Source organism: Zonotrichia leucophrys, chromosome 2 (genome assembly GCF_028769735.1).
Source record: "Zonotrichia leucophrys gambelii isolate GWCS_2022_RI chromosome 2, RI_Zleu_2.0, whole genome shotgun sequence".
Lineage (NCBI taxonomy): Eukaryota > Metazoa > Chordata > Aves > Passeriformes > Passerellidae > Zonotrichia > Zonotrichia leucophrys.
Genome location: NC_088171.1, coordinates 151,249,998 through 151,277,596, shown reverse-complemented (window position 1 = coordinate 151,277,596; position 27,599 = coordinate 151,249,998). Strand labels below are relative to the sequence as shown.

At 44.0% G+C, this 27,599-nt stretch overlaps 1 protein-coding gene across 12 annotated transcripts in view; it reads right to left on the bottom strand.

The window, feature by feature from the left end:
• Positions 1-24,336: 24,336 nt before the first annotated feature.
• ADGRB1 (adhesion G protein-coupled receptor B1) overlaps positions 24,337-27,599 on the bottom strand; it is a 291,313-nt gene continuing 288,050 nt past the window's right edge. For all 12 annotated transcript variants that reach the window (XM_064706755.1, XM_064706764.1, XM_064706752.1 and 9 more), the window contains one exon: positions 24,337-25,724. In XM_064706755.1, the coding sequence (XP_064562825.1) occupies positions 25,527-25,724 (198 nt within the window). In that variant the 3' untranslated portion in view covers positions 24,337-25,526. The remainder of the gene's footprint in view (positions 25,725-27,599) is intronic.

The following is a 27,599-nucleotide window of genomic DNA, read 5'->3' as shown; positions in this document are numbered from 1 at the left end:
CTGTTTGCTATGTCTGGTGAAGGTGATAAATCAGGGAAGAGGCCAGAGAATAACACAGGAATTTTGTCACTTCTCATGCTGAGAAAACGAGTCCAACCCAAACTCTCGGTGTGTTTAAATCACAACATTCCCAAGTGGAGCCCAGGATTGACTGTTCCTCTGCAAATCTTCAGCGAAGCAACCACACCAACCCTCCACCACTTCATTTTAAAGATCTTTTCTCCTCTACAGCCAAGGGTTAAAAATTTAGGGAAATTAAATTGCTGCAACACTGAAGCTCCAGATGGAGCTGCTGGAGGCCATGGCTGAGTCATATTTCACAGGCCTGGAGCCTCCTGTTCTTTTTTTCTCCCCTGTTCCAGGCCAGGTTGGATAGAGACCTGAGCAAGGTGGTGTTGGAATTAAGAAATAAATGTTCCTTAAGGTCCTTTCCAACCCAATCCAAACCATTGTTTAGGCTGAGATGGAAAGGACCTTAAAGAACATTAAGGTTTGTAAGGATCCTTATGGATTCAATGGAATGAAGAAGGGGTGAGGACAACTCTTGTCCTGGATATTGCAGCTATAAATCAAACCTGTCCTTGAAACTGCATCTAAAATTTCAATTATAAACGTCAAAGCCAATGCTACAGGCCCAAAACCTGGAGCTCTTTAAATGAGGAGTTGCTGAGCTCATTAAGCTCATTGTTGAAGCCCAGATTTGTGCACAACAGAGCAGATCCAGGATTCAGGACAACAAATCACAGAATCATGGAATGGTTTGGATTGGAAGGGACCTTAATGCTCATCTCATCCCACCCCTCTGCCATGGACAGGGACAACTTCCACTGTCCCAGGGTGCTCCAAACTCCATCCAACCTGGCCTTGGGCACTTCCAAGGATGGGGCAGTCACAGCTTCTCTGGACAACCTGTACTGGGGTCTCACCACCCTCACAGGGAAGAATTTCTCCCTAATATCCAATCTAAATCAGGTCTTCAGATTAAAACCATTCCTCCTTGTCCTGTCACTCCATGTCCTTTTCCAAAGTTCCTCTCCTGCTCTCTTGGAGCCCATTTAGACACTGGAAAGGCCTCTAAGGTCTTCATGGTGCTTTTTCTGAGAGAAAAATTAACCATATAAGATGTCTCCTCACATTTGGAATATTTCTGGAGGCAGACAGAAATATCTGTGGATGCACAACATCCTCTGCTAGGATGGACAGGGAAAAAATCACTTTCTATGGACAGGAGATCATTGAACCAGGCTGTGAACTGAGTGTGTGAGAGGTGTGAGACCTGGAGTAGCTACATCCCAAGAATCCAAATGTTGGTTCATGCTGCAGAGCTGGGGGAATAATGGGAATTATCCTTGCCTTTGTAATGGGATTTAATACATTAAGTAATCTCTCCTGTCTTAAATTCCATGTAAAAGCTAAAAGGGCACCAAAGACTGTGTGAGAATGGTGGTGGGTGACAGATGCAGCTCGTGGGGATGAACTTAATTTAAAGACCAATTGAATCAAAAATTTCCTCTGCTTTTTAAGCTGCTTATTCCAATGTTCCAGGTCCTGCAGGTAAAACAACCACTGAAACCTCTCTCTTCTCACCTTTTTTTCAGCAGCCAGCAAAATAATGTTAAGACATGGGAGAAGCCACCCATAAATAGCAGGAATTAGAGCCAAGAACGGTGGCAGCAGTGCCACTGACTCCAATTCATCGTTCCCAGAGGATTATTCCAACAGCTTTTTGTATGACCCAGCTCCTCTGTGTGCAAATGACTCAGCCCAAGAGGACGTTTTAAATGACATTTATTATTTACGTTTTTGTAATGCCCTTGGAGATTACTTCCCTTTCCCCGTGCCCCCAAATCTTTCTTTTCATTTCTGCTCCAGCTTTCTCACTGAGCTGTATCATCATGCCTGCGAGAGGCAGAACTGAGAAATAAACAGTGTTTTGAGCACTGCAGGAGGAAAATAAATGCAATGCAACAGCTCATCTGTTGAAATTTTAGCTGTAACTGAGTGCACTAAAGTCTGCTCATTGTTTGTCAGGGTAGCAGTTTGTATTTCCACATAGAATTTCCTCCCAAAAGGCTTTGTAGTAAAGATGATTTCGCAGGCAGAGCTCTTCCCTTGTTCAGTCATGATGAAACCACATTTTGCTGTGTTTTCATAGGAATGTAAGACCAAGTGTGCAGCCACAGTTTGCCTTTTTTTTTTTTTTGTCCTGCAGCTAACAATTCCTGTTGCTTTTCCACAATTTTTGTGTTCATTTCAGCCTGGAGGTGGCTGTTATGAGGGGTAAGAACACAGGGATGAGGAGGAGCAAAATTATTTAAGAGTAAATCTCAGTTATAACTGAATGCAAAATGTTTTTTCCCATGTTGAGAAGAACATTAATGGTCTCCCTCCAAATCTTCCTGTCCTTTCCAGAGATTTTTTATGCATTTCATTGCTCTTCAGTGAGGAAAAGCAACTCCTTCTCTTTGCTTGGAAAGTGGAGAAGCCACTTCAAGCAAACTTAAGTCTGTGCTTGACCCAAAGAAGGGATTTTTGCCAAGGCAAACATCCCTTAGGATCATTCTGGGAGACAAAAAGGAGCTTTCTCCCTTTCTTTTCCTATTTACAGTCATGTGGTGATTCCCTTTGCTCCAACAGAGCTCACCTGGCCATCCAAGGAGATGTTCAGGCTCTGACATTTTCCTTATGAATCTTCCTGAGCACTCCTGAAGAGCAGCTAACTCATATGAGCAAAGGTGATGTCCCTGTCAGTGATGGATGAGGTAACTCCACATACCCCATATTTTAATAAGAAGTCCCCATGAAATTTCTAGTCTGACTATGTTTCTCATCCATGAAGAGTGGGAAATGTTATTTATAAAATGTATAAAATAGTAATTTCCCCCTGTATTGACGTCTGAGATGATCCACACAACGAGAATTATGGGATGGTTTGGGTTGGAAGGGACTTTAAAGATCATCCAGTTCCATCCCCTGACACAGGCAGAGACAACGTCCACTATTCCCGGTTGCTCCAAGTCCTGTCCAAACTGGTCTTGAACACTTCCAGGGATGGGGCAGCCACATTCACTCTCATTTTCAGGAATGCTCTGTGTGTGTCTGGGTGTGATATGTAAAGATCACACATTTTTAAAGATAATTTAATGCAAATCTGCATTAAAGGTCACAATTATCACACAATCACACAAACCTTTTAGGGCAAGTGCTGATTAACTCTCCTACTTTGTTCTTTTTGCCCTTCCTTTATGGAAGATATTCATGGACAGGTTGTCACTTTATGACAACAAGAGAGAAAAATTTTCTTTTCCAGCTGCAAAAGAAAGGAGAAACAAAGGAGATCAAGAATTTATGACAGATAGATTTGGCATTTCATCCCAAACCATTCCAGAGCTGAGGACAGATTGCAGATATCTTGGGCTTGTAGGTGGTGAATTGCCAGTGACCTTTGCTCACAGAGCAGGGCAGGGACCTGGGGATGAAAGTTCTGTGCTCTGAGAAAGGGACTGACAATGCACTTTTGCCCTTTGCCAAGGAATGAATGGACATTGCAGCGTGCTAGATACTCCAAATTCAGGCTTCTGCTGCTCTGGGCATGTTCAACATCTTCCCCTAAGTATTGTTCACTCCTGGAGGGAACAAATCCTGTCTGGAGAGACCTGAGGGGTGAGAGGTGTCCCTTTGGTGTTGAGATGGGTTTTATTGAAAGTGAGAACGGATTGTCTCAGCGGGGACACTGCTGGGAGGCAGCATAAGCTTGTGGCTGCTACCCCACAGAAGGAAAAATTGTCTGTGGCTTCTCTGATGCTTTCTTGAAAAGAATGATTTTGTTGCTGTTTGGAAAGAGACCAAAAAACTGCCAGATCCAAAGGAAACGTTTCAAGTCACTCAGTGCTTTGAACCGGGGAAATGTTTCAATAGAGGTTTTTTCCTTTTTGTAAAATGAAGAAAATTTAGAAATGAGAGTCTGCTTCAAATGCTAAATGTCTGTGTTTTGTATAGGGCAAAATGGGAAAATTATTGTCCTGCCTGTTTACTTCCCCTCACTATTGCCCTGCACTGAAACCTCAAATGCCTTTCAGGGTCTTTGTTCATTTATAAGCCCCAGGAAATTGTCACCAGGTTAAGAAGGAAACTTGTCAAGAAAATACGAGGATATTTGAAAAATCAGAATCAGTAGTTCAGAATCTGTTCTCATCTACCCATGGACTGTTCTCATTCACCAACATCACTGGGGCATCACCAACCCAACACAGGAAATTTAGTAAAAATTATTTGGAAGCTGCCCAGGCTGGCATGAGATGGAAACACAAATTCTCTGGGAATTAGTGCCCCAGGAAATTGTCACCAGGTTAAGAAGGAAACTTGTCAAGAAAATACGAGGATATTTGAAAAATCAGAATCAGTTCTCATCTACCCGTGGACTGCTCTCATTCGCCAACATCACTGGGGCATCACCAACCTAACACAGGAAATTTAGTAAAAATTATTTGGAAGCTGCCCAGGCTGGCATGGGATGGAAACACAAATTCTCTGGGAATTAGTGCTGACTACTGCAAAAGTATCACTGTCATTGTGATGCTGCAGCCTCGTGTGAAGGTACTGATGGAAAGGCAATAACAGCACTTGGAAAATGATAAGTGGCACATTAAACTCTGCTCCAGTTGCTCAGCTCCCAGCGATAACAAGCGTTCAGCAACAAATATTAGTTATAAAGATGCAGTGCCAGGAAATTACAGGCAGAAAAAAAAAATCAATCACCTCAAAGGATATGGATGCAGCACTAATCCGAGCTCGAAAAGTCAGAACTTCTGGGTTTGTGCCTGAAACACCCTGGCAGAAGATAAAGGTCTTATCACTTTACTAAAATGAAAAGTGCAACTTTTGAAGAACTGATTTCTGAACCTGTGGAAGAAATGCCAGCATTCATTTTGTGAATGAGGGACTTCAGTATTCCCTCTTCTGCAAACTTAAGGAAGATGGAGATATTGTGTGTTGAAGGAGATGGAATAATTCCCCGATTTGTGAATTCAGAGTCTCACCTTGTTGGTGTTGTTTGTAGAGATTCTACTTAATGCAAGATGAATAAAACAAAATTTTCCAGCTCTTCTGGACTCTGCTGAAGGGCTCAATAGCCTCCATGTGAATTTATAATTTGCTGTTGCTTTTCAAAACGCCAAACACAAAATGAGCGGGAGGAAGACTCGGAGGGGTAGTTAGCGAGGGGATTGGGTTACTGGGGAAGATGATTGAAGAATCCCATTGTGCTTGAGTTTTCCTGACATTTCCTTTGCAAGGGAAGGCAGGCTGAGATCAGCATTTCCCCTCTTCATGAAGTGTCTTATCTTGGCAGCCATGTGTTCCTGGGCTGTGTTAATGAGTGTGATATATAATACATTTCTCACCGAGTCTGATTTACAAAGGACAGGGTAAAAAACCTGCCATTCCGATGGGATGGGAATCTTAATGGAGCGGAATTTTCTGCAAATGCTACAGAGTTGTAAATAATGCAAGAAGGATAAGAATAGACACGTCAAGTCAATACCTGAGATGCATCTTAATTGCTCAGCTCAGTACAAAAATGTAGCAACACATGTTGCTTATGGGGAACTCAACTGGGCAGATTTTCATGGGTTTAGCTCAATTTGTGTGGCCTGCCATTGTTATCAATCAAAAAATCACTGAAAAATGGAATGGTTTGGGTTGGAAGGGATGTTAAAGATAACCTTGTTCCAACCCCCTGCCACGGGCAGGGACACCTTCCTCCAGACCAGATTGCTCCAAGCCTTGTCCAAACTGGCTTTGGATACTTCCAGATATGGGAATACGTTTGTAAGGTCTTGCACCTTGGGAAACATAAACCAGGAGTGCAGCATGGGCTGGGTTCTACCCAGCTGGGAATCAGCTCTATGCAGATCCTGGTAAACACTGAGTTCTTTGTGAATGAGCAGAATCCTGCCATGGACAAAAAAAGCCAAGAGGACGCTGGGTGGCATCAACAAAGTCATCACTAGCAGATATAATGTCATCATCCCACTCAACTCAGAGCCTGCAAGGCCTCACCTGGAATAATGTGTCCATTTTTGGTCCCCGCCATGCAAAAAGTTGTGAAGAGACTGGAGGTGGTCCACAAAAAATGATCACAGGTCTGGGAAATCTGACATGAGGAAAGACTGAGATTAACAAACTGTGCTTGTTCATCACTGAGAAACGAAGGCTCAGGGGAAACTTTATCATCACATTCCAGCATTTAAAGGATTGCTGAAAGGAAAATGGAGATTCCCTTTTTTGAGCAGTCACATGGAAAAGAGGAGGGATACAGGGTACAACTTACTCCAAGGGAGATTCTGACGGGACTCAAGAGGAAAGTTGCTCACCATGAGAAAAAATGAGGCACAGAATGGTCTCCCCAGGAAAGTGGTGGAATTCCCAGCACTGGATAATTTTAGGTTTCAGCTGGACAAAGTGCTGGACTACTCTGTCTAGATTGTGCTTTGGCCAAAAAAAGGTTGGACCAGATCCTTGAGATTCCTTCCAACCTGACATTCCATGATTCCATGATTGAAAAGTAGGCTTCCCTGAGCAGAACAAATAAAAGCTGTTGGAATTAATTCAGAGGTGTCCACAAAGATGCTCCAAGAGCTGGAGAATCTCTGATTTGAAGCCAGGCTGGGAGAGCTGGGAATGTCCAGCCTGGAGAAGAGAAGGTCCCAGGGAGACCTCAGAGCCCCTTCCAGTGCTTAAAGGGGCTCCAGGAGAGCTGGAGAGGGAACTCTGACTTGATCACAAGGACATGTAGTGACAGGACAAGGATAAATGACTTTGAAATGGCAGCAGGATGGGTTGGATATTGGGAAGAAATTCTTCCCTGTGAGGGAGGAGGGCCCCTGGCACTGGTTGCCCAGAGAAGCTGTGGCTGTCCCACCTCTGGAAGTGTCCAAGACCAGGTTGGACAAGGCTTGGAGCAACCTGGTCTGGTAGAAGGTGTCCCTGCCCATGGCAAGGGAGTGGAATTGGGTGATCTTTAAGGTTCCTTTCATCCCAAACCATTCTGTTATGCACTGGTTCAGTGAAGTTGTGGAAGTCCATCCGGAAATCCTTCAGTTTTTGCCTCACAATTGTCATGAGAAAAAGGACCACCGAAGGGTTAAAAACTGTTGAGCCAGTTGGGAAAGAAAGTTCATGCGTAATAGTGTTTACAGATGGTGTCAGCATAAACATGCCATGGGACTCGAAGGGGCATGCTGCCTGTTTCTGAACAATGGAACTGGACTTTCTTCCAAACTTCAGGCCTGGCTGGACTGAGCTCTGGGGTGGCTCCCCCCCCGCTCCAAGAGAAGACCCCTCTTGCCTGTCTTCAACCACCGTGACGGACTAACAGAGATGCGAATCCCCTCATCAAAGAATTAAGAACCCCTCTGGCACCCTACTGGCACCCTATTGGCACCCCCATGGCCACCTCCTTCCAGAGACTGGGACTGTACCCCCTCCCAACTCAGGAAAGGGGGAGAACCTGCCCAGAGTAAACGTACCTGGGAGCATTTGGCCATGAAAACAATGGAATAATCTATCCTTTTCCCCTCCATGGAAACAATTTCGGCCACCCTTCCCCCAACCAAGAACAGTATATCTGAGGTTCGGTTCGACTGCCTCTCCGAGATCTCCCCAAGACGTGTACCAGCGAGCATCGGCGGAGGGACCCCGAAGGCATCACGTCTTGGTAGCTATACCCCATTCCCTAACCTTCTTTCCTTCCTTTTTCCTTATCCTATCCTCCTTTTTCCGGATCCTCTAACCAAACGCCTATTTAGCTGTAGTTATTATCAATAAATTGCATCTTGTTGATTTGCTACTGCAAAACCCCTGTGCCTTTGTTGGTTATTTTTGCACCCAAAAATCATTCGTCACCCGTTCATGTCAGGCGGACCTTCACAGAAGTAGAGATGAAAACAGGTGGTGGCCGTTAAAATCTGAAATGCATCTTCTTGCCACGATTCATGAACTGCTCCTGTGACAAAGCACTGTCCACACACAGAGTCAAAACAAGACTTTATTTTTCTGGGAGTTATCCTTGGAAGCCCAGAGGCCAAACTTTCCATGGGCATGTACCTCAGGTGTTTATGTCAGACTCCTTTCTGCTGCACTCAGGGCACTTCTTTCAAGATTGTTTCAATACAAGATTCCTAAATATAGACCCTAAATGCATGTGCCTTGATTCTGATGTTTACTAAACATCCACTGTCTCCCAGTGGTCGCTTTTCTAGGAAACAGAAACTTGGAATTATACACAGTGAGTGTCTGAATTCAAAAAATGAAAAATGAAAAATAAGTGGGCGGGCATCAGCTTGATGGGTACAAAACTGAAAGTCAACTTGGTTCAGTTTGAGAATTTACTTTCGTGTTTCCTTCACTTGTAATTGAATGTTTTGCTTCACCTTCACGTTGTTAAAGTTTCAGAAAAGCCTTTTCCAACTAGAGGCTGGAAACAAAACCCCTGAATTTCTTTTAGAGAGAAGTCAAAGTGTTTTCCATCCACAGGATTTATTAGATATTTTCAAAATGTTTCAATGGCAAATTAATAGCACCTAAGGCATAACTTAATGTATTTACTGGTTGAAGGGAACAACCAATTGATCTCAATTGAAACAACTTAAAGGATAATTTTGATCCCTTTGGAAGTCCATCTTTCTCTCTTCGTTCTCTCTTCTCTTCTCTTCTCTTCTCTTCTCTTCTCTTCTCTTCTCTTCTCTTCTCTTCTCTTCTCCTTCTCCTTCTCCTTCTCCTTCTCCTTCTCCTTCTCCTTCTCCTTCCCCCTTTTTAAAAAATGAAATAAACAGGAAAAAACCCCACTAAACAACCCCAAATCAAACAACCCCATTCAGATATATCCTGGAAGAATTCATGTGTTAAAAGTAAAGACTTTGCCTGGTCATCTTTTATTGGTGAAAAAAAGCCAATAGTAAAAATAGTAAAAATAACCCAGACTCTCCAGACCACCCTCAAAACATTTTTAGACCCACTAACCTTGGTCATTTGCAAATCTTATGGTTCCCTTACACAGGACCAATGTGGCAGAAAGTTTGATAAAAAAGGAAAAAAACTCTTTTGAGTTTCTCCTTAGGTGTATGAACTTCCTTCCTACACTTGCAGGAATCACCATCTCCTGCATGACAAAATTTTTGATAAAAGAAAACCAAAACCAAAACCAAACAAACTCAACAAGCAAAAAAACAAAACAGAACAAAAAAGCCCAATAGATAATAAAATCAGTTTTTGCAACACGAAAGCCACCAGAGCTTGTTGTTTTTTATGCTCCTCCTCCCCACTCTGTACAACATACTTTAACCAACATTTTTCTTTAAATTACACACACATTAAACTTTTTTTAGCATTTATGGGAGTTTCTTTCAATGCTCTTTATTGCAGAGCTCTTTGCTAGTAAGCACATGTTAAAATAATCTTCTCCCTTGTGTCACCCAGCAATAAAATGCTGGAAAATGAGCTGGTAATTCTTAATGCATCCATTAAAAAAAAAGCAAACAGGGCCCTGGTAGGACAAAGGGATTAAAAATAAAAAAAACAAAACCAAAACAAACAAAGAAAAGAGAATGAGAAAGAGAAAAAGACCAAAAGATTTTGTCAGATTGATTTTTTAATTAAGAACCCCTACATTGGAATTCAGAAAATGAGAATTTTTTTCCTGAATCTTGGTGTGCTACTGCAATTCCTTCAGGAGATAATGGGCAGCTGGGAAAAGGGGATCAGGAAGGGAGTGCCAAGTTACAGGGAAGCCACAGGAGCATTTTGCTAAGGTGACAATTGGCAGGGAACAGGAGGAGCTGAGGTTTAACCACCATCTGTGCTGGCAACTGAAGTGTTCCTCGGTGTCTCCTCATCCAGAAGAGTCACTCCAATGCCACATGGGGCTCGACAAGATTTCAAATCAGTTTAGGAAGAAATCCTATCCTGGTGCACTGGAGTGGGACCTGCAGGATCAATAAACAACTTATTCCTTTTTCCTGATCTAACATTAACCTGCAGTGCTGAAAGGACACATCTTCATATCTTCAAATGGGGATTGAGAGCTGACAGAATAAATTTCTGCTGATTTAAGGCCCCATTTATCCCAGAACATGGGATAAAATGCAGCTCTTTGTGTAGATAGAGCACAGTGTTCGTGACCTGAAAGATGAAATTCCCAGTTAGATTTCCACAAGTATCATGGGAAAAACGTGGAGCAACACACCTGCTACAGAAATATTGAATCTCAGGATCATTTGGGTTGGAAAAGAGCTCCAGGATCATCAAGTCCAGCCTTTGGTTGAATATCCCCATACTCACTAACCCATATCACAAAGTGCCACATCTATTTCTTTTCCAACACTTCCAGGAATGGTGACTGCACCACTTCCCTGGAACTCCACCCAGGGCAGCCTGGAACTACACATCCAAAAATCCAGAGCATGGATCTACTAAAGAGGATACTAAATCAAGCAAAGGTCACACTTTTCACTACAGAAATACCAGAACTTCATCAGTTTTTTTCATGTCTCCTCATCAGGAGATTTCTACCAAACATCAGTTTGCAGTGGGAAAATGCAGTTCAGGCTGATCCCTCTGGAAGTGCCAGAGCCATCTGAAATGCCCTTGTTTTGTTGGAAAACATCCCTGGAAAAGATGGATTTAATGGAATTATGGAATGTTTTGGGTTGGAAGGAACCTTCAAGATTGTTTAGGAGCCCTGAGCAACCTGGTCTAGTGAGAGGTGTCCCTTGGGAGGAGTTTGGAAAGTGATGATCTTTAAGGTCCCTCCCAACCAAAACCATTCTGTGATTCTTCAATGATTTGCAGTCCTCTGAACCAGTCTGATCAATACCCAGTTAATGAAAAGCACAAAGAGAGCTGATCACACACAGGGAAATTAGAAAGCAGGATTGGACTAATTTAATCCAAATTTATGGAATTTATGCAGTTTGTCTCCCTACAACCTGGTCACCCCTTGTTGAGTGCATAAAGAGAAAAGGGAGCATGTGATAAATGATTTAAATTATTTATTTTGGGTGTCTATGTTAAGATGTTCCAAACTCCCTTGCTGAGGTTTTCTATCTCTCTATGGACCACCACAGGAGTTTGGAGTCAACAGCCGAGGTATCTGTGTCAAATCCAATAAAGTATTCTGCTTAAAATCTGGAGTCTGAGATTACAGAACCACCACAAAAGTGAAAGTTTTCCAAAAGTCCTCTCAAACAACCTCTGTGCCAGCCCAGAATCCTGTCCCACCACCTTAAATCAAGTAAGAGGTTTTCCATTGCTCTGGAAAACGCTGTTTGTGTTTGTATTTACAACCCACTTGCCTTGGAATGCTCAGGGGAAATGTTTCTGTCATTTTTCCTTTCACACCAATGAAAGGAACCATTCCAGCTTGGCTGGTGGGGCTGAGGTGGTTTATTGCAGTGTGAGTAATTATATCAGGGACTTCATACATGAAAAATTAATGAAAGAGGAAACTGATTCATTTGTCTGATCTACATGTGAAAGTACAGAATGAAACCTGGTAAGACAAAAAGTCCTGTTAAAACTGTTGGGAAGGTGATGCCTTCAACAAAGGCATATGTAATTGAGCATTGTAGGGGCAGTTTCATTCCTTCATCCCCTGCTGCACCTCCCCATTCCAACCTCTTTAATTCACCCATTCTCACCCATAGCCCCATCCCTGGAAGAGTCCAAGACCAGGCTGGACAGGGCTTGGAGCAACCTGGGATAGTGGAATGTGTTGGCATAAGAAACTCCTTAAGGTCCCTTCCACCCCAAACCATTCTACGGCTTTTAAAATCGGTTTCCTCTGGGTTTTGCATGGACCAAATTAAACCCATAATGTGTGAAGATAAATGTACCACTACCCCAGGACTGAGATATCACCCAGATCTTTATTAAAACTATTTTTCTTTTTAAATCACCTCCAAAGGTGATTTAAAATTCTTTTAAATTCCCTCCGAAGGGAAGCGAGAGAGAAGGAAGATGCTCTCGTGGTCCATAAGCCAGCCTGGAGACACCTTCCCTGCCCACAGTGACTAAATAGGAATGTGTGAAAGTTCATCTTTGATCAGTGTGCAGAGAAATAAAACTCCTGGAGCCAGGCACAGCTTCCAGAACAGTGGATGGAGGCCAACTGCCAAACTCCTCTGGGAAAACCCAAGCCTGCCTGGGGGCTTAAGTGCATTAACCTCTGTATCTGGAATTTTCTTAAAGGACAATTTAAATTACAACCTTTTCATTGAACCAAAACAGAGATTTGAGCAAGCCCTGGGATATTTTTATTGTCTGTACCCTTTAGTGAATTAGAAAAACAGATCTTTTAGTAGATTTTGGGGTCACTGCAGTCAACAGCTTCTTTGTGCTTTCTCTGTCAATCTGGCCCCTAAAAAAAGAGACTGATGCTTTTGTTTATAAATCCAAGCAGGAACAACTTGTGTGGATCCAGGACTAAATATAGGGAGTTGGGCCCATTTGATAAAGCAAGGGAAAAGCATCTTTGCCAATAGTCTTGCCAATGAGTAAAAAACGGCTTTAAATCAGGTATTGTGGAGGATGGTGGTGTCAGCTGATGGTTAATTCAGGGAACTGGACATTAGGGTGGGAAGAACCTAGGGGAAGGCTGAGATAAAGGTCCCAGGAAGGATGAAAATAGGTGAGAAAATGATCCTTTTCCCACGTTTGTGCTCAAATATCTGGAAAAAAAAAAGTGAGAGAGAATGATCTGCTGCACAGAATCCCTGGAAATGATGGAGGTAAAATAGGACAGAGGAGTGCAATGGATGAAAAGGCAGATAGGTCAGACCAGCCTTTCACTTGTGCAGGAATCTGGTTTTCTACTCAAAAAACTGCTAGGGAGGATTTTTCTCACCCTGCTTTGCAGGGTCAAGGAAAGCACCATTAGAATAGTTTGTTTCAGGGCAGAGTGAGCATGGAATGTGCATTTTAGAGTAATTTCCAAAGCCAAGAAAGAGGAATATGACTGGAACACACAGGAAAACCAACAACCCCTGCTGTTACTGGAAGTTTTCTTGTTTTCTCATGAGAAAGAGAAAAAAAAGAGGAAGAAGGAGTGAGAGGTGCAGAGGGAAAACAAAGTAAAAGACACGGTGGAAAAGAATAGAGGTCAAGAAAAAAGGATAAAAGGAGATGAGACACAAAGACAAAACATCCAGGGGAAAGAAGAAGGAAGATTTGGACTGGTTTTGCCAAATATTTCTCATTCTCCAAATGAGAAATAACCAGGATCTGCAGTACTGGCTGGGTGTGCAAGAACCCATCCGAGAGCAAGGGAGAGAAAGGGTGACAGAGATGGAGAGAAGGAGGGAGAAATTAAAGTAGCAGCGAGCGAAAAATAATCAAAGATAAATAAAGCCGACACAAAAAACGACTTTAATTTTCTCTTGCTGACACTCCAAAGCGAACCTCAGCAGCAGAGACTTTAATTTGCCTCCTCCCCACAGCCTCAGCTCATCCAAGCCGGGGAGGCCGCTCCAAACCTCCAGCACCAATTTATATGCTAATGGATTTCGTTTGTAAATCAAGGCAGTGCCTCCCCCCCACCCCAAATTCACTGGTGCGAAATGCTGTCCATCTCCACACACAGGGCTGGGAATTGCCCGACTCCGGAGACACAGAAGACATCAAATCCTAAATAATTGGATCATTGATGGAGTTCATCCCCATGGATTAAGTTGCTGTTTCATCCCAGCCCCTCACCTGCTCAGGAGGAGCCTTTCTAAGAAGTTTTATAATTAGTCAAGCCTGGGAGAGGAAAAGAAAGTTCCCTTCTTCTTTTCCTCTCTGCTGTTCCCTGATTTCCTTCTTCAGAGCTCTTCTTGGAAAGACAAGGAATTGCACCACTTACATCCTATTTTCACTTTTGAAAGAGTCTTCGAGCACCTGGACAGGGAAAGTCTGCTACAGCCTGCCCATATCCAGGATGGGAATCAAATGGAATTATGAAGGTCCTGGGTTATTTGCATCTCCTGCTGGAAGACTCCTGAGGGACTAAAGTAAAAAAAAAAAAAATAATAAATCTTGATCTCCCAAAGGAAAGATGTCTCTGAAAGCTTTGAAAGATCAAGAAGTCTCTTTTCTCAGCAGAATTAGAATTGTGCTTAATTCAATGCCAGGTTAAAATAAGATATTTTGATCCCTTCTGTTCCCAGAGTAGATTTTGAAGAGAGGGAGGGAACAGCAAAAGAAAACAAAAATCCTTAACCTGAAGGATGCTGAGGGTGTAAAAGTCCTTGATTATAAAGACACAAATTCAGGGTGGAAGTCTGGATGTAGTTTCTAAGTGGCAGAGAGGTAATTCCAACCTGGGCACTGAAACTGGAACCTCTCACTACCTGGTGCTGCTCCAGGATTATGAATTCAGACAGGCAGAAAAGAACACGAATTTGGGTCTTCTCCTCTGGATTCTCTGCAGGGAACACAAAGGCTCAGTTATTTGAACAGAAAGTCCCTCCCTTGCCAAACAACCTTTGACATTCACTGGCTTTCCACAGGCCAGTGAAAACAGCTTAGTTTGGTATGCACAGGTTGTCATTTGGAGTAATTAACACCAGTCCTTAACACTCCAGGATTCCTAGACAAGTTTCCAGCAATAAGTACCAAAAATGGGGAAGTTACAGAGCAGTCATGCATTGCTACCTTTAAAGGCAGGCCCATCTTTGGGGAAGATTTTCTTTCCAATTTATTTTTTCCCAGGATTCTTTCTTACTGCAAATTTTTGTGGTTTATGGCACTCAAAGGATTCCCCAGTATGAGCTACAGGCAGGAGAAAACCATTGCTGAGTCTAGGCTGGACCTACTGGTTCTAAAGATGTCTTTTGGGTGAATTTTCCTCTTTTGAACACAGAAACCTTAAGAAATCCTGCACTAACAGCAATGGATATCAATAACAAAAGGCTTTCACTTTTCCCATGCTGCAGGTCAGGATTGCCATGGTCCAGCCCTGCCTCTGATCTCATAGTGTCCTTTCCCTTAATGGGAAGTCATTCCTAATGATTTTAAATGCTGATTTGCATCATTATTTCTACCTTGAGCCTGTTTTAATGCAGTTTGAGGCAAATGAGGCTGGCTGGGAGCAGGGTGGGAGATCTGGGGCCACCTGCTGGACTGGGGCCGCCATCCTTGGAAGCTCAAGGATCCTGATGACAAAGTGGGGGCAAATGCTGGATAGACCAAGCCCAGCTGCTGGAGAGGCACATTTTGGGTGTGAATATCCCTATTGTATCAATTCTGGCTGACTGTGAAGAGGTTGGAGCCATCTGTGCTGTCCATGGTAATGTGAGTGCCGTGTGTGTTGAGGGGTAAAGGCTTCCAGGATGTCCATGTCTGTATATTCCAGCTGGGAATACATGCTCCCCCACACTGATTTCCAGACTTGGGAACACGGATCTGGGAGAGGAGGAACACCATCAGCCCATGAGTATGGCTGTCTCTACCACCCTTTTGTTGGACCAACAAATTCTCCAAATTTTTTCTTGAGCCAAAGATGTTTTTGTCTCCCAGTTCTCCCTCAGGTTGGGATTAGCACACTCTCGGGGTCTCTAGCTGGTCACTATGACCCCAAAAAATGTCCGAAAGTCTCTTTTTCCAGCTCAGTGGTCGAAGAAGGAGTCAGAGCTCTTCAGTTCTCAGTCTCAAGGTTGTTTATTGTTCCTTAATCTATAAAATTCTTTCTCCTGTCCTGCTGAGGTCAGCTCATCAAGACAGTCCAAGACACTCTGCCTGCTCCCGGGGTGGTGTTATCTTTTTTTACTAAAAACTACATATACAATATTTACAATTGCTTTCCAATACCAATCACCTATGTTAGACAGTGAGCTTCTACTCTAAACCAATCTAAAAGTGCCAACATCACAGCAGAAGATGGAGGCCAAGAAGGAGAAAGGCAGGACATGCTCAGATCCCTCCCTTTTGCACCCTGAACCCCCATTCTGAAAACACCAAAATCTACTTTTTCACCTTGTGATAAATTCACTATTATTCTACTTAACTGTCGTGGCCTGCAGATTTTCATACGAGGTTGGTAACTTGCTGCATGGGTCATAAACAAAACCACAGGCATTTTTGGGCTCTGTGCCAGGGTCTCTGACACTCCTGGCATGGGTCTTGGCTGCTCAGGACAGCCAGAGGGATGCCCTGGGTTCTGACACTACTACTACACTTCCAGTTAGGAATAACATCCTAACTCCCAATCTTTATTTTTTATTTTTTCATTTCTATTTTTATAATCAGGGGCTCTTTCACCATCAGCATCCTTCAGGGTAAAGGATTCAGCCATGAACCCCTTGATGTTCTTTAAAATTACTTAAAGGAGCCAGGCTCTCTAAGCCCGACCATAGAGGCTCAATTCCACATATTCCTTCTCAGTTGGAATCCCCCTTTTCTGTCCATAGTTGTGTGGTCTCACCATCAAGGAGACATCAGGATTTTAAGCACCCCCAGGACCCCTCAGTTCCTGGACACACTCAGTGTTCCAAATGAATTTCACCATGTTCTTGCAAAATATCCTCTCCTGTCCTTTGCTGCTACTGGAAAGGCCTTTCCTGGTACACCCCAAGCCTGACATTTTATTTTTCCGTGGCTGGGGTTTGCCCTGGGTGCATCCAAGCCTCTCTCCCTTGTCACTCCCATCTGTTGAGCCTCCCAGGCTGAAGCAGCAGCTCCATGCACTTGGTTCTGTGAAATTCTGATCTGTTCCTCTCCCTGCTCTCACCAGGAATCTGCTTCTCCTTGGATGATGTCTCAATCTTTCTCTGTATTGACAGTGTCCTTCAAGTTTTGCCTCCAAATATTTTATTGGCAAACAACTTTTTTTTTTTATTCCGAGGCTTCATATAAAAAATAAAAATATCAAATAAATCTTCAGCTTAACAGAGGAACATTTATATTGATTTGTGTCCTACTCCTATCTTAGCTTATTATGCCAACAGCACTTTTTCTTTATCTACTACTCACATGAATTCCCATTTTTTCCATGAACACCACCATGAGATGTTTTGCTGAAAAGAGACAAAATATTCTGATATCAGATCTAATCTCAGGGAAACCAGCTCCTTTATTTAATGAAGATAATTAGATACTAAGGACAAGAACTCTTTGACTATCTGTGCTGTGTGATCCATTTCCCATTTCATTTCATTTTTATAAATTCTTACAATGGGTTCAAAACCTTGTCTGGCACTCAACAGGGATGAGCCTCACACCACACTGAATTTGCAATGAGAGCATCACCGAGGCCAATCATTTAAATAATTTTATTTTGGTAACTAACAACAGGTGCCAGCCCTCAAATCCAACCTTTCCCCATCTCAGGAATCCCTGTCCATGGCAGGGGGAGTTAGATGATCTTTGAGGTCTCTTCCAGCCCAGGCCATTTTTGATTCTATAATTCTCTGATCTTAGGTCAGAAGGGAGTTTAATCCACGGGCAGCAACTGAGACCCAGCAATTCCTTCCTTGCCTTCATCCTTTTCCAGAAAAATTCAGCAAAAGTGGCTGAGAGGATTTTGCACGTCAAGGGTAGCAGGGCTTGGCCTGAAGGGGTTTCTGTGGAGGAAGCAGATGGTCAGCATTGAGTCCTTCCCTCCAAGGCTGAATTTTCTGTGTTCAAGTCAAGCTCCTCTGCTTTTCCTCTGTGCTCCTGTATTTCCAGCAGGTTCCCAACCCTTTGAAGAGGACATGGCCTCTTATTCCCCATGGAAATGCAAAACACCCACGAGGGATGGAAGCCTGTGCTGGCTGAGGCCTCAAAGCTCAAGATACAATATGAATAATGGGTACATGCATGAGATAATGTGAAAAAGCTGCCAATTATTTCAGACAATTGATCAAAGCCAAGAAACTCCTGGTATCCATTAAGGAACTCTTTGATTGTCCATCCCCTGAAAGCCCTCAACCCACACAGAGCAGGAGAGGACAACTTCTCTTTTCATTTGCTCATTTCTCCTGAACAGAAACTCCCCTGCACTTCCCTCACTTCCTGCAGAATTTGCCTCCTTCTTTCTCTCCTGCTTTCAAATCATTCCCAATATTTGCATAATTTTCTTTGGTCGTTGCTACACCTGTGCAGAGGCCACTTGTCAAAGTGCTGCTGCGAGGTGTTGTATTTTAATTTTGAATTTCTGTGCCTTTGAAGCTCGCATTTTTCCATTAGAGAGGAGAAAAAATAGCAGCCTCCATCCTGCTGTGTACTGCAAAAATCATCACTGAGTCATGGAATGGTTTGTGTTGGAAGGGACCTTAAAAATCATCTCCTTCCAATCCTCTTCCATGGGCAGGGACACCTTCCACTATCCCAGGTTGCTCCAAGCCCCATCCAACCTGGCCTTGGACACTTCCAGGAATGGGGCATCTACAAATTCCCTGTATAACCTGTGCCAGGGCCTCACTATACTCACAGGGAGGGAGGGAGGAATTTCTTCCCAATACCCCATCTAGTTTTGCCCTTCTTCAGCTTAAAACCATTCCCCCATGTCCTGTCACTCCAGGCCCTTGTCCAAATTCCCTCTCCAGCTCTCTTGGAGCCCCTTTAGGCACTGGAAGCTTTCCCTGACCATCAGGACCATCTGTCCTCTGTTCTCCAAAATCCAACATCTGTCCTTTCTCTCCCAGTTTAGAAGTTCAAAGGACTCTCTCACCCTCCTCAGGAGCCAGGAAATGTGGCTTTTCAAAGAAACAAACATCTGTGAAGCATCTGGATGGTGGGGACATCATTCAGGAGTGTGCTCTTGGGACTTTATCTGCTCAGCTGCCACTGCTCCTCTGGCTGTTGTGGTGGCTGATGGCCTCTTCAGAAGCCAGGTTACTCCTTCCTAATCTGCCAAATCTCTTTTTAGTTTGTGCTTTCTGGGACACAGGAGATGAGCAAGGCCCACATCACTGCCCTGGGGATTTTTTTTAGAAAATGATTGAAAATAGATCTCAGTGAACAAGCACCTGGAGATGTTTTCCAAAGAGATCTCTTGGTGACTCTGACTTCTTCCTGCTACGAGTGGTTTGGGGAAAATATGAAGGAAAAAAAAAAAAAAAACAACACCAGTCTTCTTTCTTTATTTCTCTGTTTAGATCTTGTCCCCACAGGAGCTCAAGAAGAGATCTTCACCTCAGGCCCTGATTCATCTGGGACACAGACAGGAGCACAGTGAACCCAAGGACTCCTTGAGTCACAAAAAAGAGAGACTGGAGAGAATAATCTCCTGTGCTGGTCCTAAATCTCCCTGGAATGTTTTCTTGCTCCACCAGGGCCTTTTCCCACTACATGGGCAGCTGTAGTGAAGGGGTGATTTAGATCACTGAGAGGACCACTGTAAAATGTATCAGGAAAAGTGGTGTTAATGTGATGTTGTAAAAGGAAGGTTCACTGTTATTTAATATATGGAAGAAATGCACAAAGGAAAATTGAGCTGGAATCAAACTAGAAGGTATTACAGAGAGATGTGAGACACAAAAGGGTAAAGGAGACCCTCCAATTGAGTCACACATTTCAGAGTACCCCCATTGCTGTCCAAGGTTAGGTCCAATCTTAGTCTTAGATTTGGGCAATGGTTTATGTCTAGTGGAATTATCCACACAAAGTTTATAATAATTAATACTGAGTACACAGGTTGGCATTATTGCAAATAATGCATGATTATTAATTCAGCTTGATATCAGCAACTCCCTGAGGATCTGCCACGAGTAAAGGCCTCTCCACCTTGGCCAAGGAAGGATCTCTCAGCTAAGGAATCTCAAATGTTGAGGGGTGTCCCCGCTCCAGGGGAGACTCTCCTGGCACACAGTTCAGCTGGAATTCAGGGACAATTCAAATGGGACTCATCCAAAGATCCAATATTGGAAAAAGGTCTCTTTAGCTTGAGCAGAAACCTTGAGAGGTGTCCCAGCTCCAGGGAGGAGATCACTTCCATGGTGGTTCACAGAAGGCTCACTTAGGCTGTCCTATTTATGGACCAAAGTGGTCAGCTCAGAGTCAAATTTTACCAAATGGAAATGAATGAAACTGCAAGAGGGGCAAGAGCTGGAGATTCCTCTGGCTCTGGTCCAGGGGGTTTTCCAGATGCCTTCTGTCCCATCTGGGTCACCAGAAACTGATGCCTTGTGAAGGCTGACCTAGAACAGAGACTAGAGCGATCTGAAGAATTAAGTAGGGATTTATTAGAAAGCCTCAATGCATACACCTTGGGCAGCAAAAGAGCCCAGCCAAGGCTACACCCAAGATGAACCCAAAATGGTCACAAAATGCACGACCAATCACGGGGTCTCACACTTTTATAAGTTTTGGTCCATTTGCATATTGGAGTTAATTGTCCAATTACAGCTTTAGCTTATGAAGTCCCATCCTTCTTGTTTTTCTCTCTTCAGTCCACGTTGTTTGTGCTCTTGGGCCTGAGATTTGGATCAGTTGTCCTTGGTCCCCAGCTAGAAAAGGAATTGTTTTGTCTCCCTACTCTGTGAAGAGAGCTCACCATCCCCTAATATGAAGCTCAGAATTACACACTGAAGCAGTACAGAATCTGAAAAATATAAAAGCTAAAACCTGAGGCATCACTTGTACCCACAAGTTTCTCTGTTCCCTGATAAATGAGCCTTGGAAAAGGCACCTGTTACTCATGCTTTGATCAGTGTTCCAAGCCCATGTGCATCGATGCTCACTGTGTCACTCTGCTCCCCTGTGGTTTTCCTGGAGGAGTTCTTGGCTCAGGCTTTGCCTCCTCTGGGTTTTGGGCCAAACTACTGCTGGTTTGGTTAAGGGGTCGAGTGAATCCATCAGAGCAGCCCAGGCAACAGACTTTGCATTTTCCTCCATTTTCAGCCTCTTCACAATTTCTCAGCACAGCCACGTTTTCCCAGTTTAGCAACCAAGACACACAAATTCTTGCATGTGCAATGTACAATTTATCCACCTCCACAGCATTGCTGTGCTTCATCCATGTGGGATGATGGTGAATTTAGAGTTAGAGAATGGGTTGGGTTGGAAGGGGCCTTTGGGATCATCTCATTCCACACCCATCCCATGGGACACTATCCACTATCCCAGGTTGCTCCAAGCCCCATCCAACCTTTGAACACTGCCAGAGATGGGGCAGCCAAAGGGGGTGCCAGGGCCTCACCACCCTCACAGGAAAGAATTTCTTCCCAAAATCTCATCTTAATCTCACTTCTTTTAGTTTCAAACCAGTCCCTTTGTCCTTTCATCATCTACCCATGTAAAAAGTCCTTCTCCCTCGTTTTTATAACCATTCCTGAAGTACTGGGAGGCTGCAATGAGGTGTCTCTAAGAGTTCTCTTTGCCTCACCCTCTCTTGCAGTCCCACCAGTGCAAACCAAAACCACACTGACCTCCTGCACCCACCACCTTGAGCAGTGCTTTCATTTACAGCCCCACAGTGAGAAGTGCTCTCCTTCCAGTCTCCTTGACCAGCAATTCAATGTTTGGGTTCTCCTTCTCTCCCAGCCCATCATCTCATGAAGTGCCATTCTCTTCCCTAATGCGATACAATCATTGAATTCTTTAGGTTGGAAAAGATTTTTAAAATCACCAAGTCCAACCCAGCACTGCCAAGTCTATGAAGGATCATGGAATGGCAGATGTAGGGTGAGAAACAACTCCATAGGAAGGATGAAGGTCTGAGACTCACCATTGAGTGCTGCTGGTTGAAGAAATGTTGGATCACAGCTCAGGAAAGGGGGAATTGAGCTAAGAGCCTATAGGGGTCTGAAGTCATTCCAGATTTTTCAGGATATTCACATTATTTCAGCCAGAATAAGAAAAATCATTTCATCTGAGAACCTACTGGGCTGTGATGGCTTTGGATGAAGGCTCTGGATAGCAGCAGTCCTGAAGCCCATTTTCCCAAGATTTAGGTTTCCTGTAGTCCTGCCTATAATCCTGAAGTCTAACAGGTGATGGAGCAGAGTCAGGGAGATAAAGATATATACTTTTTTTTTCTGGAAGATTTCAGCCATTTGAGGATGAGCACCAAGGAAGTGAATAATTTGCTGCTCAGTTAATTTTTCTGAGCCATGCTCCTGCTCAGAGTCTGTCTGGTCATGCAGGAGGTGCCAGGGAAATCCAGGTGAGGTTGAGTCTTGCAGTACCTGATGGGGACAACAAAAAATAGAGAGGTCCTTCCTACAAGGGTACTGAGGGATTGGACAAGGGGAATGGCTTTAAGATGAAGCAGGGTAAATTTAGATTTAGATTAAATATTGGGAAGAAATTCTTCCCTGTGAGGGTGGTGAGGCCCTGGCACAGGTTTTCCAGAGAAGCTGTGGCTGCTCCATCCCCTGGAAGTGTCCAAGGCCAGGTTGGACAGAGCTTGGAGCACCCTGGGATAGTGGAAGGTGTCCCTGCCCATGGCAGGGAGTGGTACAAGATGATCTTTAAGGTCCCTTTCCAATCCAAACCATTCTGGAATTCTATGATTGGCTTTGCAGGATGTGGGCAGGGTGGCATCAGAATTACCACGGCCCTGCTGGAAACTTTAACCCCACACCCCTGTCCTGTAGCAGAAATTCTGCCAGATCTGTGCTAAATCTCAGCCCTTCACATCCTACCATATGGGGAAGGAGGCATCAGGCTGTGGGTTTGAGAAACCTAAATAAAAACAAACTTCACTGCAGAGAAAAGGGGATTCCTCATGTCCTGCAAATGTACTTTATAGGGACATGTATTTTTAGAGGGGTGGAGAGGATACAAAGCTGAAATTTGGGTAAATTCAGCCCCGTGTCGTGGCTCTGGAAAGATCAGAGAGCCCACGTGGCAGCTGTGGGGCCAGGAGAGGTTTCCCAGCCCCCAGGAGAGATGCAAAGCACACATGGGATGCAGGCAGGGGCACTTTTAAAAAGCAGACAGGGCTGGAGTTTCCACCTCTTTTATTAGAAATAAGACACATTCATTTTGTGCTCTGAAAACTGTACAGAGAGAGAAAAAGGAAAAAAAAAAGTGTTGACGAACACGGAGAGGGAGGAGGGGAAGGCATGGAAGGAGGGCAGGACATGGGAAAACAGGATTAACCAGAGGAGCTGAGCAGAGAAAAGTCAAATATCAACAGTTCTTAAACAAACATTAATCTCTGTAATTACATAACACCGTTAATGTCCTGCAAAGGCGGCTGCAGTGAATGGGTGAGCAGGGAAGGTTGGAGTGGAGAGGGCAGGCTTGGGTGGGCAGGAGGGAAGGGAAGGAGAAAAAAAAGAGAAAAGAATTAAAACACAGTAGAAAGATACCTGTATGCTAAAATTCATCATGTGTAATTATAATAATTACAATATCATACAACCCAGCATCTGAGGGAGGCCTTTGTGCTTTCCTGTTTCATGAATAAGCTAATATTGAACAATAATATCACAGTTTTATGAGTAACCACGTTCCCTATTTTTTTTAACTATTTGGATTTATTTAAGCCTTCCGTTCCATCCTTCATATTCTATGGTTAATGGCAATGTAAATGCCACTGTCCTTGGAGATCACCCAGGTGGCCCAAAGGGAAGTCAAAGCAGAGATTTGCCACTTCAAGCATCTCCCCATGGGGGAAGCACAGCTGAGGGCAGTGATTGCTTTGCATCTTGTACCCATTGGATATTTTTTCCTAAAAATGTGAGGTTTGGTATTTTTTAATTAAAAGGAGACCCAAGCACAGTAATAATTCAGACCCTGTTCAAGCTTTGCTGCTGTCTGGCACAATCTGTCCCCTCTCAACCAGAGGTTTGTCTCCATCCACCTCCAAAACTGGAAGAGTTGGTGCAAACATCAGACAGACAGTGCTGGGAATGACAAAAATAATAACAAAAAAATAAAGTCTATGTGTAATGCTACTGGGATATTTTTTAATGATAAAAATATTGCACAATACTTTTTGGGGTGGAATGCAGACACCTCTTTTTTTTTTTTTTTGTAAATAATCTTGAGAAATGTTAAACGAAAAATTTTAAATAGTTTTTTTTTTCATAGTGAAATGAAAAGACTGCATTTTATGAGGGGGAATGTCCTGCTTTCCTGATCGGCTCCACCTCTTCCTTCCTGCAGGACCACAAACCTTCTGCTGGCTCTGGGCAGCGGGGAGGGCAGAGAAGAGCCAGGGAGGGGAAAATAACCAAAACCCAAATGGAATAAAGCAAAACAAAACATTGCAAGGCAGCAGCGAAGGGGCTGTGTATTCCCACCATCCCAAAATTTCCACAGAGCAACTTGCCTTCCACCTTCAGCAGGTGGCATCCTCACCCCATGCCTGAGCAGTCCTACGGCACAGAAAGGCATTCGAAATGACAAGAGCCAAAGAAAGGAAAGGTCTCGGGTTTCAAGTTCTCTTTTTATTGAAGAAAAGAAAAGAAGAAGGAAAAAAATAGATTATTTTGTTTGTTTTTTTTGTCTGTTTGTTTCCAAGTGGACGTTATTCGTGTTGTCAGTTTGTCTCAATGTCCTAAGGCAACGTCTCTGTTTACCAATATCTCCAGGTACAGCGGCAGATCTGTCTTTCCTTTTTTCTCTCTCTGCCTTCCAGGGAGGGGCAGCTTGGGATAAATTTGAGTCCGAAAGCAAGGACAAATAACAGAACAAAAAAAAAAAAGAAAAAAAAAAAAGGATGAGGCCAAGAGGACCTTTGCAAGGCCCGTGCTGAGTTTATCTATTTAACAGTCAATGACATGACCTACATTCTTCTTGTTGGTCTTGTTGTCTACCACCTTCCACCCTCTCCCTGGAGATGGGGCGAGCAGGATTTGGAGATTTGGAGCTGGTCCTTTCCTCCACCAGGGAGGGATGAGAGGAGGAATCTCCACCTCTCCTTTTTCCACCTTTCCAACCGTGGGTGACGCCACCACGTCCCCCTCTGCGGGGACCCGCTGTGACCGTGCGCCAATGCCAGGTCGTGGCGTGGCACCCAGCAGTGGCAATGTCCTTGTGGCCACTTCTTGGCATGTCCCATCTCCTTCCTTCTTGGATGAGCTGCGAGGGAGAGGAGGGAGAGCCAGCGATGTCCCTCCAGGATGGGTCTACCCCAACCAGGCCACATCCCAGCGAGGCTCCCGCAGGTGTCCCCTCTCAGTGTCCCCAAACAACCCTGATCTTCTGGTGGCTGCTGGGCATCCTTCCACACCTCCCTGTGGCAGAGCAGGAGGGCTCCTGGTGTGCTGCAGTGACCCTAGAGCATCTTGGCAGGGTTTGTCCCCTGCAGCCCCTCCCCACCCTCCTCCTCCTCCTCTTCCTCCTCGCTCTCTTCCAGGCTCACTCCTCCAGTCCTGCCTGGGAAAGCTCGTGTTGTCCTGAACCTACAGCTACTATACTCTATAAAGTAATATTCCCCCCTCTCTGCTGAGAACAATACAAAAGTTACTCCATCTTACCAAAGGTTTCAAAAGAAACCAAACACTTCTCTCCCTCGGTTCCGATTTAATTTAATCATTTCTTTAAAACGTGGTTTTGTTTTGTTTGTTTCGTTTTGTTTTCCGGAAAAAAAAAAGTCCTTTTTCTTCCCTTGCTGCTCAGACCTCTGTCTGAAGGTCAATAATGTCTTGTCCCACCAATGGGATGGTGGCCCCTGTTTTCTCCCACTCTACAGTTTTTAGTTCTAGGGGAGACTGTGCCACAGGTTCGATGTCCTTTTTAACCCATGCTGGCGGGGACTGGACTTTCCTGATGCCTTCCCAGGGTCTCTTGTTTGGTGTCTGCTGTTTTTCTTGCTGCAGGAGGAGGGAAATGTAAGAAAGGAGAGAGAGAAAGAAAGAAAAGTTAGTGCAAAATGCAAGAAATACCATGATTTTACCTCCTCTTGTATTGACAAATCGTTTTTTCCATGCAGCTTCTCATACAAAATAAAGCGGGGTATCAATGAAAATGACACTTAGTGTCAATTAGTGTACAAACTGTCGATTTTCAGGAAGAAAATGTTGTTTTTCTTTCCACTGCCACTTCCATTACTTAATGACTGGATATTTCAGCCTTCAGCTGAGGTTTTTGCTGCTGAAAAAAAATGAGTGCTGTTTTGAGAACATCAGATCTTTTTCTACTTCCACAGATGTAGTGACAAGACAATGGGGGACGGCTTTAAGATGAAGGAGGGAATATTTAGATGGAATATTGGGAAGAAATTCTTCCCTGTGAGGGTGCTGAAGCCCTGGAACGGAATTCCTAGAGAAGCTGTGGCTGCTCCATCCCTGGAAGTGTCCAAGGCCAGGCTGGATGGGGCTTGGATCAACCTGGGATAGTGGAAGGTGTCCCTGCCCATGGCAGGGGGTGTAACTATAGGTGGAACTACAGGATTTAAGATCCTATAAGATCTATAAGATCTTGAAGAACTATTAAGATCTTAAAAAACTATAAAAAAAATCAAGAACTATAAGATCTTTAAGGTCTCTTCCAACCCAACCCAACCCACGTGTGAAATCCAGATTACAATGAGCTCTTCCTGGACACCCATTGCATTTGATGCACAGCTATTTGTAGACTCTTTAATTGCAGCAGAACCTGCTCCCTGCTCCACCAGGGAACCAAATCCGTGCTCCTTGAGGAGCTGGAGCTCAGCTTGGAGGCTGAAAACATTTCCACCAACTCCACACCAAGCCCTGGAGGCTTCATTGACCCTCAGTATGCCCCCAGCATCCCACCATGGATATTGATCCAGAAAATCTTTCCATGTTTTTCCCGACATGCACCAAGACAAGGCTCTGGGGAGGGCTGAGGGGATGGAAAATGGGTGTGTTCCATAGTGGGTAGAGAAATGAAAGGCTTTAAATGAGTTGTTTCACTCAACTTCTCCCCTCCAAACACCAGTGATGCTTTTCACACTTAATTATCTCCACAAAAACACTCCAGCACTGGGAAAGAAAAGGCTTCCCTGGAGGTGACAGAGCCCTTTTGAGCCACTTGCCAAAGGAGAAGTGGGAAGGGTGGGAGGAAAGGGGTTTGTGGAGGATGACAACAAGGAGGGAAAACCCTGGAGAGAAGGTGAGGAGCCAGATGTGCCACCAGGACGTGTCACAGCTCAAGGATGTCACCAAAATGGATTGACTGAGGGGAGATGAAGCCACAAAAAAGCTGTGGGGTCACTCCAGGATGCTGCTGAGAGCTCCACAGGAAACTTCCATCCCCATCTGCTGCAGGCTCATCCAGCAGCCTCAGCTCCTCAGTTTGTCCTTCCCTGAGATGTTTTTGCCAGGCTGTTGTTTGTCCCAGCTCCACACTGCAGTGCTGACAGTAAAGCTGCTGTGGAATTATCCCTGCAGGGGCAGCTTTCCTTGGATCACCCAAGCCAGGAAATTCTGCTTGTCCAAATTTTAATGTAAAAATAAGATGTGCTTGAAGTTGGTCCTGCACCTCACTGCTCCCAAGAGGAAGGCTCTGGGTGAGAGTTTTTGGGGGTTAGAAGGTGGGGAATGCACAAACCAGGTAAACAACTCCAAGTGAAGTGAAAGCATTCTGAAATTATGTTCATTCAAAGGAAGAAGAAGAAGTTTTTAAGTATTTTCAAAGAGAATTGTTGTTTGTTTTTTTTAAAAAAATCAGGTTGTGTAAAAGCATTGCTCAAATGTAAACCACTCAATTCTCAATTTCTTGAA